General features: G+C 40.8%; 1 protein-coding gene across 11 annotated transcripts in view; it reads left to right on the top strand.

Annotated features, from left to right (window-relative positions):
- Positions 1-19681, top strand: part of adck1 (aarF domain containing kinase 1) — a 443325-nt gene that overhangs the window by 279805 nt on the left and 143839 nt on the right. For 10 of the 11 annotated variants that reach the window (XR_013493314.1, XM_078174854.1, XM_033643007.2 and 7 more), the window contains one exon: positions 12056-12253. The exons of the other annotated variant lie outside the window; for it this stretch is intronic. Coding sequence is in view for 9 of the 10 variants with exons in the window: in XM_078174854.1 (XP_078030980.1) it covers positions 12056-12253 (198 nt within the window). In the remaining variant the exon portion in view is untranslated. The remainder of the gene's footprint in view (positions 1-12055; positions 12254-19681) is intronic. 11 annotated transcript variants of the gene reach the window in all.

Below are 19681 nucleotides of genomic sequence, written 5' to 3'. Positions count from 1 at the left end.
TTGGCTCTAGAAATGTGCTTATTGGTGACCCACGGCTGCATCTATCAATGTCAGGAACAGCAATAGAGCAGGTCAAGAAAACTAAACTACTTGGTGTAATGTTGGATGAACTGTTGTCATGGTCTGATCACATTGATAGTACTGTGTCCAAAATGGGAAGAGGCTTAGCATTGATTAGAAAGTGCTCTCCGTATTTGTCATCCTCTATGATCAGTCAGGTAATACAGTCCTTGGTTTTCTGTCATCTGCAATACTGTTCCGTTATATGGTCTGCAGCAGCTAAGAAAGAAATACATAAATTGCAATTGATTCAAAACAGAACGGCTAGACTGGCACTTCACTGATCAACACGTACAAATATAGCTGACATGCACACCCAACTTTCCTGGCTCACAGTTGAAGTTAAACTCAGCTACAACATCCTGATGTTTTTTAGAAACATTATATTCAATCAGACACCTGAATATTTTTTTAACCAATTACTAAATACTAGAGACAGACATAACCATTACACCAGAAATGCCAGCTCTGGATATCTGATACCTCCAACTCCGAGAACTAATCTACTCGAACACTCAGTTATCTACAGTTCAGTAATATCCTGGAACTCGTTACCTCCTCACATATCTCGATCACAAAATAAATTAACTTTTAAAAAACGACTTAAGGCTCACCTAATGCAGCAGACTATATGACTGGAAATTTATTATTGATAATGAAATTGGTAGAATTATTATTATGATAGTAGTGACTGAAAATATATTACTAATGTATGGTATTATTAGTGCTATTATAGTGTATTAGTATAATTATAGTTATATTAATATATTATGATATTATGCAGATATAATTGGTGTGTGTGTGTGTGTGTGTGTACATGTATGTGTATTATTGTTGTTGTTATTGTTGTAAGTGTAGTTATGCTAGGAATGTATGATTGTATGTATTTATGTCTTGGATGTTATCATTTATATTATATTTTATGTACTTTATGGACCCCAGGAAGATTAGTGGTCGCCAAGGCGGCAGCTAATGAGGATCCATCCAATAAACAATAAACAAAAACAGTAGTGACAGCACGCCATTGTTGGGAACATAAATTAGGGTGTCACACGGAGGCACCAATTATGTTGGGAACAACATTAGGCCTCACCAAAGGGACACCATTAAAGTTGTAAACTGGCTATCGGAAATAATGAATAATTATTAATAATAATTAAAGCTGCAAGCAGCGATGAATGGGCCCTCGCAGTCCGCGCGCATTGGGGCATGCTACCGTCGGGGGGGCGTGCACCTAGATGTCTTGTCAGCTGTAATAAATAAAAAAATAAACGTTATCTCTTACTTACATTTCCAGTATACAGGTAGGCGCCCAACCCACATATGTATTTTTCCAAAAAGTAGAAGCTGAATACATGCCCAATAGTTCAAGGTCTTCTGACTCTTTAAAAGTTGACATGGTGTCTCTAGCTCAAAGTATGAGGGACAAGAAGAGGTTGAAAGTCCATGAGTTTTGAAGAGGATTTGAAGATTTTCCAATTTACTTCCATTCACACAAATTAGACTGCCACCAGAGCACCACCTATTGGCTGATTTGCACCGAATTTTGCACAAACCCTCAGCGGGCCATGGAACACAATTAGCAAAAGTGTTGTGGTAATCCGACTGTATTTGGTGAAGATATGAAAGACTGTCTGTTTTGAACACAATGTGCAGGAATTTGTTGTTTTATATTTTGGGCGTTTTTTGGACTATCAAAATTCTTTTAATAACTTTTTGTCAGGAGGGTTGACAGATGCTACATGCAAAGTTTGGTGCAAATCGGTCAAATCACCTAGGAGGAGTTCGAAAAAGTACGTTTTTCATTTGTTGCAATTTAGCGAATGGAAAGTTACCGCGAAAGTGGGCGTGGCTTACACCACACAATTCAGCTGAATTCAGAGAACACGTAAATAGAAGGTTTAACAATGTGCCACATATTATGTGGGAGTTGTGGGCCAAAACACTTTTGTATTGAAAATAGCGCCACCTACTGGTCATTTTTGGTGTGTGAGTTACAGGGGCTGGTCTATACCACCCCTATCAATTTTATTTCCATGAGTGTTATGGTGTTGGCACAGTGCCAAATATTAAATTAGACGGTCACCAGAGTGCCACCTAGTGGCTTATCCTTAAGTCCTTCATCAGATATCCTCAGGAGGGCATTGACAATAATTATAATAAGTTTCATGTTAATCCGCCCAACCGATGTTGAGATATAAAATACTTCAATTTAAAGAGTGCCACCTTGTGGTCATCACCTGAAACTTTGCACAGAGCCTCAGGGGCTCATGGGGAAGTGGTAACCTGAGTTTCATGACATTCAGATACACCAATGTGGAGATATGCAGCACTTCCTGTTTAGAACGAAATCTGCAGGAAGTTGTTATTTAATAACTTCAGTATTCTTTGGAATATCAAAATTCTTTTAATAATTTTTTGTCGTGAGGGTCCACAGATCATGTGTGCGAAGTTTCATGCCAATCGGTGAAATTGCCTGGGACATTTTGCGAATTTGCGAAAAACAAAACGGCAGAAATGGGCGGGACCTATACCACAAGATTCAGCACAATTCACTGAATGCGTGGATATAAGGTTTTTGAATGTGCGACAAAGTATATGGGAGTTATGAGCCAAAACACACTTTCCTTAATAATAGCGCCACCTAGTGGTGGAAATTCAGGACCACAATAGATTATAAAATTTTTCGCCAGGTGTGACTTATATTCCAAGTTTGGTGAGTTTTGGGGTATGTTCAGGCAGTGAAAAATGCGATCATTTTGACAGAAGAAAAAAAAAAAAAATAATCAGGAGAAAAACAGTCACAGGTCTGTGACCTGCTCGGGCCCTAATTATAGCCAGTTAAAGATATCAGTCTCATAAAATATGCTAAACTATTAATTTGGAGTTTTGATTAATAATTAAATTAATGACAATAACCAAAATTAACAGTAAAGCCTGAAGGATTTCGGAGTTCTTGACGCAGCAGAGGTTGACTATTCATTCACTCTTGTGCAACATTAAACAGACAGCAGGTATGATTCCAAAGAATTATATTCATTCACAAAGTAAGCAAAGCAAACCAAAACACACAAATTCTAACTAACTATATACAAGCTTGGTGTGTATGTGTGTGTGTGTGTGTGTGTGTGTGTGCGAGAGAGAGAGAGAGAGAAAGAAAGACAAAGGCGGGTGTGGTGATCAAAGAGCCCACAAAACAAAATGGCTGACAACAGAGAACTACAAGATGGCAAAATCAAATATGGCTTCAGGTCGGGGGAGGTGTTTGTCTGACCGTGTGGTCAGGACAAAGACAAAGGAAAAGAAGCGGGAACTTTGAGATGCCTGTTTGGGTGTATTAAATCACATACAACAAGTTAAACAGTCTTGCTTAGCCTGTAAAGCTGTGATAAAGCTATGCCCAGTTGTAACGTTACCGATTCTTGAATGGATGGGAAGAAGAGTCGCTTTGGTGGTGTGCTGCTTTGTTAGCTGGCAGAGGAAGGTCGGAAAGAGCTGTGGTTCCAGATGCAGTCTTTGGTGTGTCCTTTGTTCCAAAGGTGGAACTCTGAGGAAGCTGTTCACTCGAGGTCTTTACAGAGTTAGATGCTGGGTGCTAACTCACTTGGTTCTCCTTGTTGCTAGAAAGCTAGCTGCAAACCTTGTGCTTGCAAGTCTAACTGCTCTGGTTCTGGTTTGCCTGTGCCTTGAGCATGGGCAAATCATGGTCCAGGAAAAAGAGAGTCTTTGAGCAATTGCCCTCCCTTTGATGGTTCAGGGCAAGGAGCAAGGGTCTGAGCATCTGGGCTGGTCCAGGCCCACCCGGGAAGAGGTGTGGGCGGCTTGGCAGCTCCCGAGTAAGAGAGAGGACTGTCTTAAGGGAGCAGACCTTCTACAGATGCCTGTGACATCACAGAGTCACATGTCACTGTAAAAGTCTTGTCCAATCAAGTTTGGTGACTGTTCTCACTGAGGTGAGAAATAGCTCTCTTTGTCTGAAGAACAAAGAGCATGCAGAGAAGAGAAGCCTTCACATGTCCAGTTTAGATTTTAACAAATGACAAATCATCTGTGGTCCTGTGAATCCCAACACCAAGCACACTTACAAACAAACACGGGAGACTGCTCGGTCGCACGCTGAGGAGCGCCCAAACACAATCTAAGTACTGGCTTTGTTGGTGGTGGAAAGGTGAAAGGAGGGAAGAGCTTCTGTCAGCTGAAGGTTTAAAAACCCTCTGTCTCACAGTGGGCCAATCCGGTGTCAGCAATCTCCTTCAGCTGGCCCAATCAGCACTCACCACCTGTTTTGCAGCCACCAATCACACTCCAACACATGCACACACTCTGACAGGAGGAAAGAGAACATCTTATAGGTCACTGCAGATCAACACAAGAACAATACAAAAAAATAATGACCTGACAGATTAACATCTATGGCACAGATGGAGCTAATAGAAGAAATAACAACCTGTATAGATTGATAGAAAAAATATGCAATATGGGTATTTATTGAATTTAAAAAAGGCATTTGAAACCATTGATCATAAAATATTAATCAATAAACTTGAAAGGTATGGCAAAGGTATGAACTCGGTAAATAGCTATATATAGGACAGTCAACAGTTTGTGCAGATTGTGGAATATAAATGGCATATGGTTAGTATCAGAAATATTGAAATTTGATGATAGGAACGTTTTCTTCTCTGGGGACAATTTACAGCAGCCTCGGGGGGTGGTCACATCAGAATTGCATAAGTTAAAAGATGTGGTTTGACTCAAATAAATTATCATTAAATCTCAACAAAACCAAACTAGTGCTGTTTGGAAATCGAAAAATAAATAAACAAGTACTTATTAAGATAGATAATGTTATTATTGAAAGAGTTTTTCAAAACAAATTTGATAATAGACCACAGAATCTGCTGGAAACCACATATAGCATATGTAAGAACAAAGTTGACAAGGAGTGTTGCAGTTTTGGGCAAAGCCAGACACATACTCGATCACAAAGCATTATATACACTGTATTGTTCTTTGATATTGCTGTACTTAAAATATTGTGTTGAGGTATGGGGAAACACCTACAAAACCACTCCGTTAATGTGTTCATGTTTGTCTTGCAAATGTAATTATTTAGACATAAGATTAAAACATGTTTGCAAGCGCTGCCTTTTGTGAGGATGAATCACAAAATAGGCTAACTCTAGCATATCGGCACTGTAGACTATCCAGGTGCTGCACTGCCCATTTGGTTAAGTTCTGCCTCTTTCGCTCCGTCAACATCACGTTACCAACTAACTTCAGGTCCACTAGCTAACATTATTTAAGAAATGGAGTCTGTTAACATCAACCAATGACCAGCATCTACAGAGTCCCTACATGCTATGTTTGTTCCTTTGTTGCCTAAAAACCAACCATGTGTGTTTTTGCCATTTTTGGCAGAAAAAAGTTAGGCGGAAGTGGGCGTGGCCATGCCCATTTGATGCAGCTCCATTCAGGGAATCCAAGGATATAAGGCTTTTGAAGGTGTGACATACGGTGTGGGAGTTACATGCATTACATTTTGGCCAGGGTGCTTTTGGAACCAATGAGAAGGGCCTCGGTTTTGCTTCCGTTGAGCTTCAGGAAGTTCCTTCTCATCCAGCTCCAGATATCTTCAAGGCAAATGTTGATTGTGAGAATGTGTTGGCCAGCCAGCTAGTTGATGTCATCATGATTTTAAATGCTCCCACCTACCTCAAGACGGCCACCATCATCCGTGTACCCAAAAATTCTACAGTATCTAATCTAAACAACTCTGACTCTAACCCCCATTTTGATAAAGTATTTTGAAAAATCCAGCATGGACCCTCACCATATTGCAAACAGAGCCAACAGATTTACAGAGGATGCCATCACCACTGCCCCTCCCTAAGCCCATCATGAAAATAACAATACATACAGTACATCAGAATGCTGTTTGTCAATCACAGCTCAGCATTCAATCTTCCCTATAAAACTGGCAAACTTAGCACTCTGGGCTTGAGTAATACACTCTGCAACTGGATATTGTACTTCCTAACAAACAGACTGTAATCAGTAGATTGGCAGTCACACCTTCACTCTAGTGTTGAACATCAAAGCCCACAAGGGCTGTGTGCTCAGCCCCCCTGTGTTCATGCTCTTCTCCTATGACTATAATCCCTGACACCACCATCATCAGACGGATTACAATCAATGACAGTTCATATCGGGAGAAAAATCAACAGTCTTGTAGAGTGGGCAACATGAGCAAAACCAAAGAGCTGATTGTTGATTTTAGAAATAAAGAAGGTGACGACATACACCAATGTCTACATTAATGAAGCCGAAGAGCAACTAAACACTTTTAGGTTCCTGGGAATCAGCATTCCAAATAACTTGTGATGGTCATCTCACATCTCCACCCTGGTTAAGAAAGCTCACAAAGGGCTGTATTTCTAAGAAGACTTAGAAAGCAAAATTGCTTTTGGTTTTGTGGGTTTTTCTGTGTGGCATTAAGGGACTACAACTTCCATTTCATTGTGCAACTTCGTATTGTAGAATGACAGTAAATGATGAACCGTGAACCTTGAGACAAATTCACACAGTAGTTCTAGACAGACTGTGTGTCTGTTTCGATTTTCTTCAGGTGCTCCAATTTCCAGCCACAGTCCAATGATAAGCATGTTAAGTTAAATGAACACTCTGAAGAAGTGCATTTATAAGTGGATCCTCATTTTATTTGTACTGTGCATGAGAATGAGCACAACAACAGAGACAGTGAAGACTGTTAGCAAGCAAAATGTGTATTTTAGATGACGTAGCTCCTCTTGTGACCCGCCCTGTCCGTCCCATTAATTCCTCCGCCTGATTGAATGAGAACATCTGTGAGCTCAGACGCAAACGTTGCAGAGCAGAGAGGCAATGGAAAGTTTCCAACCTCAAAGTCCACCGGCTTTATGTCAAAGAGCTAACAATAGAATTCAGTGCATTAGTTAAAAGTGCTAGGGCTGCATACTTCGCCAATCTCATCACCTCCAGCAAGCATAATCCCAGAGTGTTATTTAACACCATTAACACAATTGTCAGCCCCCTCTTCCATCTGTTCATGTGTTTTCCAACAATGATTGTAACACCACCTTTCTTTTGTTTTTTGTGAACAAGGCGAGCATCTCCCCATCAGCTGCACCCCCTGTCCCCTGCCCCCTCCCAGCAACCCTGCCATCCCTGAGCAGTTTTTCACCTGTCTCCTTGGTAGATCTGCTTGATGTAGTTAGCTCCATGAAGTCCTCCTCAAGCCCCTTGGATGTCATCCCAACCTCCATGCTCAAAGAAATCATCAGTTCTGTTGCCACCAGCTTAGTCACCGTCATAAACAAAACCCCGGTCAGCGGCGTCGTTCCATTTTATTTTAAGCAGCAACTCCTTAAAATGCCCAACCTGGACCCCTCCTCACCACAAAACTACAGACCCATCTCCAAGCTCCCATTTGTCTCCTAGCTGTTAGAGAAAGTGGTGGCCAATCAACTCTCCACCTATCTGACAGCAAACCACATCGGAGACAAATTCCAGTCCGGTTTCCGTAAAAACCACTCCACCAAAACTGCCCTCCTAAGAGTAGCTAATGACATTATGATGTCTTCGGACTCAGGCAAATGCTCTGTACTAGTCCTACTAGATTTAAGTGCAGTGTTCGACACTGTAGATCACTGCATACTTCTAGGCAGGCTTAAGGACTGGGTGGGCGTGACCGGTACTGCCCTAGCTTGGTTAGCCTCCTACCTCAGCGATAGGTGTTTTTCTGTGGCCGTCAGCCCTTACAAGTCTGACTCCACCCCCCTTCACTGTGGTGTTCCTCAAGGCTCCGTTTTGGCCCCTCTCCTGTTCGCCCTGTACATGCTCCCCCTCAGTCACATCATCAGTAAGTTCCCAGGCATCTCCTATCACTGTTATGCAGATGACATTCAGCTCCATTTCTCATTCAAACCAGAAAACATGCAGAGTCTCAGCACTCTCCTTGAGTGCCTGGCGGCCATTGAGAGCTAGATGGCCAACAACCTCCTGCAATTATATGCTGCGAAGACCGAGGTCCTAGTCATTGCCTCTGACAGTGTCACAGCCAGGGTACAAGAACATCTGGGGCCCCTCAAAAACAACATCCACGCTAATATCAGGAATCTTGGTGTTCAATTCGACCAGTCAATGCACATGTGAACATGTGAAGTCTCTGTGTCGCAATTGTTTTTACCATCTGAGAAACATTGCTAAACTCCGCTCCATTGTGTCTCACTCAGAACTAGAAATGTCAATCCATGCCTTTATAGCATCCAGGCTCGACTACTGCAATTCATTGTTCACGTCTCAATCAGTCATCCATCGACCGCCTTCAGCTTGTACAGAATGCAGCTGTCAGATTACTTACTAGGTCAAAAAAGTCTTGCCATATTACACCCATACTCACCTCCCTGCACTGGCTACCCGTCCCGTTCAGAATCCAATACAAGGTGCTGCTGCTCACTTTCAAAGCCATTCACGGCCAAGCCCCCACTTACATCTGCGACCTCATTCACCACCACACCCCCAGCCGGTCCTTGAGATCATCTGACCAGGGCCTCCTGTCAGTGCCTCGGACAAAAGACAAAGGGGGACCGGTCCTTTGGGGCAGCTGGGACAGTTAAAGACTCACCTGTACAGACTAGCTTTTGAGTGTTAGGCCGTATCCACTGTTTTGTCTGCTGCTTTCTGTTGTTCTCTCAGCTTGTCTACCTTATTTCCTCTGGCTTTGCAGTGTCATGTGATCATGTTTTATTTTTATTTCTTATTTATTTATGTATTTTATTACATGCTTCTACATGCACTGACCTTGCATTGCCATATGCCTTGTGTATGTTTTCTTGAATGTTTCAGTTGCACGTTTATCGTGACTGATTGAACTGTGGTTTTGTTGTTTGTACTGTTAAGCACTCTGTGTAAGCGTACTATGAAGGGTGCTATATAAATAAAAGTTTACTTACTTACTTAATGTTAACACACCAAGACGTAAAATGTTTTTGAAAAATGGTGGTGGGTCCGCCCTGTAGACTCCCACCTCAGGAAGAATTTTCCGTGCATCTCACGGGGGTTAGGGACATGGAATCTGAGTGGGCCATGTTAAAAACCTCTATGTGGAGGCTGCTGCTAAGGCTGTAGGGCTAAGGAAGGAGGCTTTTCAGGCTTGGTTTATTTAAGTAAAGCAACGTAAATAAACATAATGCAGGTATGGGGTGTGTTAGTCAGTGTGATCAGTAGTGTACATGTGGATGTGTGGAGCATGCGAGGTGTGGTGTTGTGGAGATAACCTAAAAGAAATAGAGAGGCCAAACAAAAGTACGGGCGCTGGCGAAGATTCGAGAGAGAGAGAGAGAGGGAGCGCGGTGTCAGCCAGCACTGTTTATATCCATCCCAACCATACAGGGAAACTTTTGGATCAAGTGAAACAGCTCAGCACGCTTGGAGTCAGGCAAACGAGCAAGCAGCCTGTCCAAGCTACGCAAAGACTCCCAATCCCTCATGCGACCACACAGCACACTTCCATCAGGCCCAGGCACCCCATCCTCATGCGTAACAGCCACTGAACTGGCAAACAGAGCCGGACTTCATCTTACTCTGAGACAACTGCAACTTATCGCGTGTCATACGACCAGCTACAAACAAGCGATGCCGAAATCCGTTGACAAAATCAATCATTTTCAATCAAGTCTTTCAGCGGTTCATCCTCCACCCAGTTACCTTTTAACTTTCAGGACAAGGGGATGAAATTTAGCTGGCACAACCAACTGAACAACAGCATCCCCCACACAGTCACCACCCACAGCAGCCCATTTCTGAAATAACAGTCCGTCCTGCAAAAAGTAGCCACCGGCTGCACTGTTTATCTCTGCAGCCTGCAGAACACTGACAGTGCGCAGAGAGTGGAAAATCAAACAAAGACGGAGCCTCGAAATCAGCGTCACCAAGCTTTCCGTCAGATAACTCCAGCTCAGCCTTACTTATTGTACACGTAACCACACAGGCTGGCAGCGCATCAGGCACCTGACTGGAGCTCACATCAGAAACATCATCAACCGGACAGGGGGTAACAACAGGTGAGGGTGGGATGTCAGCCCAAACTCTCTTACCAGCCAGACTGTTGCCCAAAATAAAATGAACCCCCTCAATAGGCAACGCCGGCTGCACCCCCACAGCTACCTCACCCTGCATCAGCTCACAATCAAGCACCACTTTATGCAAAGAAACGGGTAAAACAGTCATCACGATCCCGCGACTGAGGACAAAGTAATTGCTGTCAGTCTCGGTGGACAAAGGCAGCACTGACTCGACCATAAAGGAGTCAAAGGCCCCTGTGTCTCTCAAGATGGTAACCGGGACTTTAACATCGCTACCCACCAGTGACACAAACCCACTCCTAATGAACAGAGCATATGCCTCCAAAACATCCGGATCATCACATCAGAAACCAGCTCAGAAACACCGCCAGTAACCACAGGTGCAACAGCTGCTGCAGGCTTAACATTAGAGTTTCCTCCTCTATGTTTAGACCGTAACACCAGACAGTCGGCCTTCCAATGGCCTTTCTCATGACAGTAATGACAATTTTCATTGCTGTCAAAACTGCTTCGTGAGTTAGGCACAAATTGAAATGAACCAGGCTTCCCAGAACACCTCTGGTCAGCTGCGGCAGCACCGCGACTGCTCCCACTCCAGCCAACATCATCGCAGCTGGTTGTGCGATCTCTGAAACCGCCCATATGGAGCAGCACATACTCATCTGCTGACACAGCCGCATCAGCCGCAGAAGTAACCTTCTGTTCGTTAACAATTCAACCAGGCAACATGTTTTTAAACTGCTCCAAAATAATCAACTCACACAAATCATCAAAAGTGGTAACCTCAAGTGCAGCCAATCAACGTTTAAAATGTGCAGTTTGATCACGGCCAAATTCAACATATTTTTGGCCACTTCTCTTTTCCCAAGATCGGAAACACTGGCGATATGCCTCAGGTACGAGCTCATAAGCCTTATGCACTGCAGATTTTATTTTGGCATAACTAGCGCTGTCAGCCGCACTCAACGGTGAATACGCCCCCTGCGTTTGCCCGTGAGGACACACTGAATCAGCAAAGCACAGTCCGCATCAGACCAACCCCTCGTAACAGAAACATGCTCAAACAACACAAAAAATGAGTCAGCATCCTTCTCTTTAAAAGGTGGTACCAGCTGCAGATTATTTATATCAAAGAGACGCACCTGTCCCTCAGCCCCATTATCACCCTTACCCAGAGACTGACGATAACCCAGCTCCAGCTTCACTTTTTCTGTTTGCTGGCGGATCACCTCCAGCTGAAGTTGTTTTTTAGCTTCCATCTCAAACTTAATTTTATCATGTTCCATATGTAGCAAGAGCAGTTCCTTTTGCTGTTCAAAAGTCAGCCAAAAGTCACTGGTTCAGGCTGCTGTGGCGCTGGCTTGGGGTCTGCTCTCCGCTGGTGGGGTGGAGGGTCCAGACCATTGCCTTTTGGCGGTGACACTGAGCTCTTCCCCTGCCTGGGCCAGGATGAGGGCTCCTGTTGGCGGTCGAGTTGCCGAGGGGTTTCCTCTCTGGTTCTTCCGTGCTCAGCTTTTTTTTTTTTCTCTCTTATTATTGATTTATTTATTTATTTATTCTTTCTATTTTTCTTCTTTTCTTTTAAATCACATCGGGATGGGGGGTGAGGGAGGTGAGGGGGTCTGTTGGGGATGGGGGGGCTCTGCTTTTAACATGTAAAGCACTTTGTGCTACATTTTATTGTATGAAAAGTGCTTTATAAATAAAGATTGATTGATTGATTGAATGTGTTTTTGTGAAAAACACTGAATGTTAACATAACGTATAACAATACAGCAGTTTGCAAACAAATGTACCATTTACAGTATACCATAAATTATTAATGTAGATGAAATTCTAATAAAAGACATTTATAATCCCCTCTGCTTCAGGTCCTGCAGCCAGAATTTCGGTTGGACTACTGTCAGCTGTGGCAGGCTCTGATTAATGGTGACATGTCCGCGGTAAAGCGTTACAGCCTCAGACTGGGTGCTGGAGATCTGTACCCATTGTTCGCCTGCGTGCTCACTGCTCGCTCCTGGACTGCCATCAATGCTGGCATCAGCTCTGTACCTGTCACACACTCTGAGGTATGAGCTCACACACGTATGTACATAGTATTTATTTTAATGATAAACTTTATTATGTTACAAAGTGTTTCACAGAGGTTCATAAAGAGAGTCAGGTAGTATTTTTAACACCCAAATCAAAATAAAAAAGAAACATTAAAACAGCAAAACATTAAAAACATTAACAGGACAAAGAGACATTTAAAGCTTACAAATCTGAATGCTCACCCCACTGTATAAAGTCTTGAATGGGTTAAAGAACATATGAACAAGGCTTTCTTGTCACGCTGGATGTGTAGTAAAAGTAGCGATCAGCCCAATCAATATAGTTACAGTAGTTGGAAGAAAACAGACTTGAAAAGTGGAGACTAGTATGTGTGTGAGCTGGAAGCTGTTAGCTGCTGCTGCTCCTGCTGCCAGCTGCAGCTACAGCTGCTGCTGCTGCTGCTGCTGCTGCTGCTGCTGCTGCTACAACATTCATTTTTTAAATCTTTTAGTTCCAGCTACAGGTGAAATTGTATCAAACACTACAGACTCTTTCTGTATCCCTATGTGTACAGCTTCGTTGAATTTGGTTACCATGCCCTTAGCAGAACTCACAACCTTTGGATCTAAAGGTGCACAGAAGTGGCAAGATTGAACTAATGGGCTACTCTGATATACTATTATGTAAAAACAAAAGGTGGCTGTTTTTTTAAATGCATAAAACATTGTCTAATATATAATTGTAACTATTGACCCTGTGCTTCATTGAATTTTACATCTGCTGTAATCACTACACTATGTAATGGTCTGGGCCCCGTTTCCCAGTTTTTTGATTGATTGATTGAAGTTTATTTTGAACATATTAAGAATAAAAAGAAAAAAGAAAAAAGGTAAAGAATACAACAACAAATGATAACAAGTTATCCATGTTCAAAAAGGAGTGGGAAGAAGTCGAAACTTATCTAGTCCCACCCCTTCTCCTACACTAATGATTTACATATATATCATATCTATCCTACTTCCCCAATATTGCTACCACTGATAATAATATTAATCATCATAATAATAATAGCAATAAAAATAATCACCATAATGAAAACAACAAAACAACAACAAAATAATAATGATAATGATAATAATAACCATGATTGTACAATGTTCACCCTCTGTATACATACACCTGCATCAATGTGAAAGGACAATGTGAAGAGAAAGAAGAAGGAAAGGACTAACAATAACAAAACATTAACAACCATAACTGTCAGAAAGGAGCAGTTAATGATGTACGTAAATAAATAAATAGAAAAATAAATGACGAGTAAGAGCATCCTATGGACACCTGTAGTGACTGTCACACTCCCATTTCATCCCTGTATCCCATGAAAACATATTCTTTATATTTTATTTTAAACTGTTTTATGTTTGGACATTGTTTTAACTCCTCACCCATACCATTCCACAGTCTCACCCCACAGAATGAAATGCAAAATCGTTTTCTGTTTGTGTGGATTTTATTAATTTTAAAGTTATACTTCCCTCTTAATTGATAACCCCCCTCTCGACCCCCAAACAATTTTTGTATATTTTGTGGTAGAAGGATATTTTTTGCTTTATACATAATTTGTGCTGTTTGGAATTTCACTATGTCTGTAAGTTTAAATAATTTTGACTGCAAGAAGAGTGAGTGAGTATGATCCAGATAACCGACATTATGAATGACCCGTATTGCCCTTTTTTGAAGAATAATCAGTGAATTGATTGAACTCATATAGTTATTGCCCCAAATCTATACACAGTAATTGAAGTATGGTAAGACAATGGAACAGTATAGGATACGGAGTGATTTATGATCCAGAACCTGTTTTGCTTTGTTTAAAAGTGAAATGCTTCTTGATAACTTGGTCTGTATATGTTTCATGTGTGGTTTCCAACTGATTTTCTCATCTATTATAACCCCAAGGAATTTAATTTCATTAACCCTATCTGCACCCCATCTACCTGTATTTGTACCTGCATATTAATTCTGTAATTTCCAAATAACATCATTTTTGTTTTAAGTTTAATGATAATTTATTTCTGTCAAACCATACTTTCAGTTTACTCATTTCTTTAGTGATTTCCTCCAGTAGCTTTTTTAAATCCTCCCCAGAACAGAAAATATTTGTTTCATCAGCGAACAACACCAACTTCAATACCTGAGACACTCTACAAATATCATTAATATACATAATAAAGAGTTTAGGGCCCAACACTGACCCCTGGGGGACACCACAAACAATGTCCAAACATTGTGAACAAACATCACCGAGCTTTACAAACTGTTTTCTCCTCTGTAGATAACTTTTAATCCAATCTGATACAATACCTCTGATGCCGAGTCTTTCCAGTTTTTTTATTAATATATCATGATTTATTGTGTCAAAGGCTTTCTTAATATCAATAAATAATCCAACAGCATATTTCTTTTGTTCAATAGCATTTGTGATTTCCTCAATTGCTTCTATTATTGCTAGTGATGTTGACCTATTTGATCTGAAACCATATTGACTGTCGGAGAGTAAGTTATGCTTTACTATGAATGTATCCAGTCTGTTGTTGAAGAGTTTTTCTAATATTTTGGAAAATTGTGGTAATATGGAGATAGGTCTGTAATTGGTGAAGTGATGTTTGTTCCCAGTTTTGTACAGCAGAATGACTTTGGCAATTTTCATTTTATTTGGAAATGTACCATTATGAAATGATAAATTACAGATGTATGTTAACGGTTTTGAAATCCCCTCAATGACCTTTTTCACTACTGTCATATCGATGTCATTATGATCAGTTGACTTTTTGCTTTTACAGTTTTTAACTATGTCCATTATTTCTTGCTCATCCACCGCTTTGAGAAACATTGAGTTGGGATTTCTCTCTATCAAAATATCCATATTTTTTTCAACTGCCCCTGAATCAGAGATTTTTTCTGCAAGGTTAGGCCCTACATTTACAAAAAATGTATTAAACTTATCAGCCACATCACTCCTATTATAAGTAACATTATCCTTGTCAATAAAATACTCCGGATAGTCTATTTTTTTAGAACTATTTCTTATAATATTGTTTAATATTCCCCATATTCCTTTGATATTATTTTTGTTATCATTTAATATTCTACAATAATAATCTTTCTTGCTTCTCCTTATAATATGAGTTAGCTTATTTTTATATATTTTATATTTAATTTCAGCCTCTTTAGTTCTCAATCTTATAAATTCTCTGTATAGTGTATTTTTTTTTTTTTTTTTGCAGGCATTTTGCAGTCCCTTTGTGATCCATGGACAGTTGCTATATTTCAATTTTCTTTTATATTCTTTAATTGGGCAGTTTTTATCATATAATTGCTTAAATACACTCAAAAATCTTTCATATGCATTATCCACATTATTTTCTTGATATACTACCTCCCAATTCTGTGCTAGTAATTCGTTCTTGAATGTGTTCATTGTTTCTTCTGACCTCAGTCTCCTATATTCTATTTGCTTATCTGTTTTTTTGCTCCTGTAATTATAATCATAAATAATGAAAACTGATAAATGATCACTGATGTCATTAATTAGTATACCACTTATTGTTTTGTCTTCAATATCATTGGTGTAGATATTATCAATTAAAGTGGCACAGTTTAGTGTAATTCTGGTGGGTCTGGTGATTTTTGGAAAAAGACTTAAACTGTACATTGCATTGATAAATTCCTCTGTTGCTTTATGTTTATTTGGATTTAATATGTCGATGTTGAAATCGCCACATATGTAAACTACTACTATTACTTTTATTGGAAAACATACATTCCATCCATTCTCTAAAAGTATCAATGTTTGTACCTGGTGCCCTGTATATACAGCTAAGAGTAATATTCTTATTCTTTTCACTACATATTTCAATGGTTATACATTCTAGTAGGTTGTCAACCACAGCTGTCATACATTCTACCACTTTGAAGTTCAAGTTTTTATCCACATATATGGCAACTCCTCCCCCACCTTTGTTTTTCCAATTTATATTCCTCAATTCATAACCCTCCAGTTCAAAGTCCATGCCTCTCTCTATTGATCCAGGTTTCCGATATTGCAGTTATGCTAAATGTCTGTGAAAATGTCTGTAAATATTCCTTAATGTTATTGAAGTTGGCATAGAGGCTTCTGCTGTTGAAATGGATAATTGATAGTCTGTCTTTTGATTTAACATTACGGTTGTATTGTTCCTGACCGTAGTAAAGGCAATTGTTGTCAATGTTACAGAAAAAAATATTATCTGGGTCTATATTCTGTTCCACATCCTGAGAATTGTGTTCGGTGAATTCAAAAGTTCTCAGTTCCAGATGATCATGATCATTTATCCTCTCAGTTAAATGTTTAATATTGTTTCCAGATGGAGATGAGTGAGTTCTGTCTGTCATGGTTGTGTGTGGATGGTACCTTAGCTCGGTTCATGCTGATGACGATAGGGCCTATTGAAGTTTATCCAGCTCCTCCATGTTTCTGATGACAAGTACTTTGGCCTGCTCGAGTGAACCATTCAGCTTAATGAATACTTTACAGTTGTTTGTCCATGTACTTTGGAATTTCCCCTATTTCTTCAGGTATCGTGCTTTCCTGGCTATGTCTGTGTTGTGTTTTGTGAGATGTTCGTTGATAAACACGTTCGTTCCTCTGAGATTTCTGCCTTGCTTCAGGAGTGCGATCTTATGTTTCCTGCTTACAAACCTCATTATGATGGCAGGTATGTCGCTGGGTTTCCTTTTGGGCAGAGGGTGGCATGCCTCGATGTTGTTGCAGTTTAACACGATCCCCTTATCCTGCAAGAAGGCAGCCACTTGTTGCTCCGCGGTGCAGACGTCCAGGTCGGTGGGTTCCCCCTTGTTTTCCACGGACACTGCGCGAGCATATGATCCAGGTTTAACATGGAGCCCGGTGATGGAGCCCGTTCATCCTCGTATATTGCTCTAGAGCTTTCACCTCCATCACGAGATCCATGATGCTTTTCTGCTGTAGCCTCACAGCAGAAACTTCTTCAGATAAAAAGTCAAGAGACTTTTTTATCTCGTCAGCTTCCTCAGCCGACAGTGCTTTCTTCGGCGGCATGAGGCCTTAGAGTCGTTTGCGAGGCCTTAGAGTCGTTTGCCTGAGGCCTTAGCGTCGTTTGCTCTGGCTTAGCTTGGCATTTATTTTTGAAGAGTCAACTTCAGAGTCCCACAGCAACGACAGGAAAACCACACTGGAAGCACATCTTTGTGACAGCTCAAAAAAGTTTCGATGTACCTTGGCGCTCTAAGATATACCTTAGCTAAGGAACTTCTTTTCCTACGAGTGTTTCCCAAACTGTCCCTTAGCGGGTGCTCGTAAGAGGAGTTGCTAAGGTGCATCGTAAGTTGGAGCTGTCCTTCACCACAGTGCTTAAACTGTATTAATCGATGCTGCATGCATCGATTGATCTCATATAAAGGTAAATAAATGACGTTGTAATATAAAAAGTATTGCCATAATAATTTTACCTCCATCAAATATTATATCATAAATAAGGCTATGCCTTTTACAGAACATCTGCTCATCTATATGAAGCTTAGTTTTAAAACGCTGCTTTTAAAATACCCGTGTATGTGTGGACTAAGTTTCAGTCCAGACGAGCATTTTGGCACTGTTTCAGGAAAAATACCCATCCTAATATGCCTGAAGCATATCACATTAAAAAATGTGCATCCCGTTATAAACAAAGAGACTAATGATGAAGCAGAGAAACGTGATTGCAGCTCACCAATAATGCATTTGTTACTGAAACATTTATAACAGCATACATGTTCATCTCTCTTTCCATCATTGCACTTCAATGCCAGTTTGTGTCTTACATATAAGTTTTCCAACATCAGTTCTGTCAATGTACAGACTGCAAATCTGTTGTTGTCACACAATAGGCACCTGTAGCACCAGCATATCCACGTTTCATTGCTCTGTGTGTGTGTGTGTGTGTGTGTGTGTGTGTGTGTGCGTGTACGTGCGCACATGTGTGTGTGTGTGTGTGTGTGTGTGCGCGTGTTTGTGTGTGTGTATGCCACCTCCAAGTTGCATTTGGTAGCTCTGGAAATGTGCGGGGACACAAGTGCAAGCAGATTCAGGATCACCTCACGTGGCAGCCGGTATTTGGACAGGATGGCACTGTCCTGTCCAAATACCGGCTGCCATCCTGTCCAAATACCGGCTGCCACGTGGACAGGATGGCACTGTCTGAGAGGACATCAAGTGGACTGAAGTTTGTCCTCATAAAATGATTAACATGAACCAAATGGCTACACGGACAGCGACGCCTTTGGTTCAGTTGATTGAGCGCAACGATACGCTGTAATGCAGCCATAATCTCGTCTACAATGAAGCAAGCAGAGGCAACGCACTTGATCGCCCATTTAGCTGGTGCCTGCCCGCTTGATTAGTTTCCAGCCGGCCTCATTAGACTTCAGTTTGATCAATTTGTCAAGTATCTGTTAGATATTCAGTATATAGTGGTAGGGTACAGCCTGTAGCCTCATCAGAAAAAACATATCCTCAGTTAGTTAGCTCCATTAAATAAATGAATGAATGAATAATAAACCTATATATTCATAATATTCAATATTCATTATTGTTTTTCATGAAGTTAATTTTAAACTAATGATGTAATTTGCGCAAGGAGTCTAGATGTGAATTATACTGCAACTGTCCACTGAAAGAGCATAATTTTGGCCTAATAAAGCTAAAACTGTGACAGGATGAACGGAGCGCATCACTAAAGGACAGCTTACAAGTGGTTCAGACCGCCCTTCTTAAGATTTACCTTTCAGATGATATATCTTAACTAAGGAGACTCTGGGAAACAGCCCGTAAGCTTAAGGGAGATCTTAAGATAGAACTTATGATGCACATAGCGCTACGAAGCCTCTGGGAAACGGGGCCCTGATTGTTAGGAGAGAGAGAGGTCCAGTCCAGCAGAAATAGAGGCAGATCAAATAATGACCTGACAAAAAATGAACAGGTGAACATTTGAACATAATTCCTATAGACTGCCAACATGACTTTTAGTACTTTGAAAAATTATATAAAATCACTTATACATGTTAGAATAGGATGTCACCAGCTCTCACAGTAATAATAATAATGTGCAAACAGTACAGAAGTAGATAAACACTAAATTATGGTGAAATATTATATAGTAAATAACTAGAATGTGCACTTCCTGAAGAAAATACTGTGTGGAAACCGTAAGCTGTTAGCTGCTGCTGCTCCCACCTGTGGCTGCTACTGCAGCTACTGCTGTAAGTTGCTGCTCGAGTTCAATTTTTAAAAATCTTTTAGGGCCATTTACAGCTGGTAGAAAAGATATCCGCACACTTACATCTATGCAGCGTTTCACTTTATTGTTGAGCTTTTGGTCTATTAGACCTTCATCAGAGCATACATG

This window comes from Epinephelus lanceolatus, chromosome 15, assembly GCF_041903045.1.
Source record: "Epinephelus lanceolatus isolate andai-2023 chromosome 15, ASM4190304v1, whole genome shotgun sequence".
In the NCBI taxonomy this organism is placed as follows: domain Eukaryota; kingdom Metazoa; phylum Chordata; class Actinopteri; order Perciformes; family Serranidae; genus Epinephelus; species Epinephelus lanceolatus.
The sequence above is the reverse complement of the archived record's forward strand: the minus strand, read 5'-3'. Positions and strand labels throughout refer to the sequence as shown.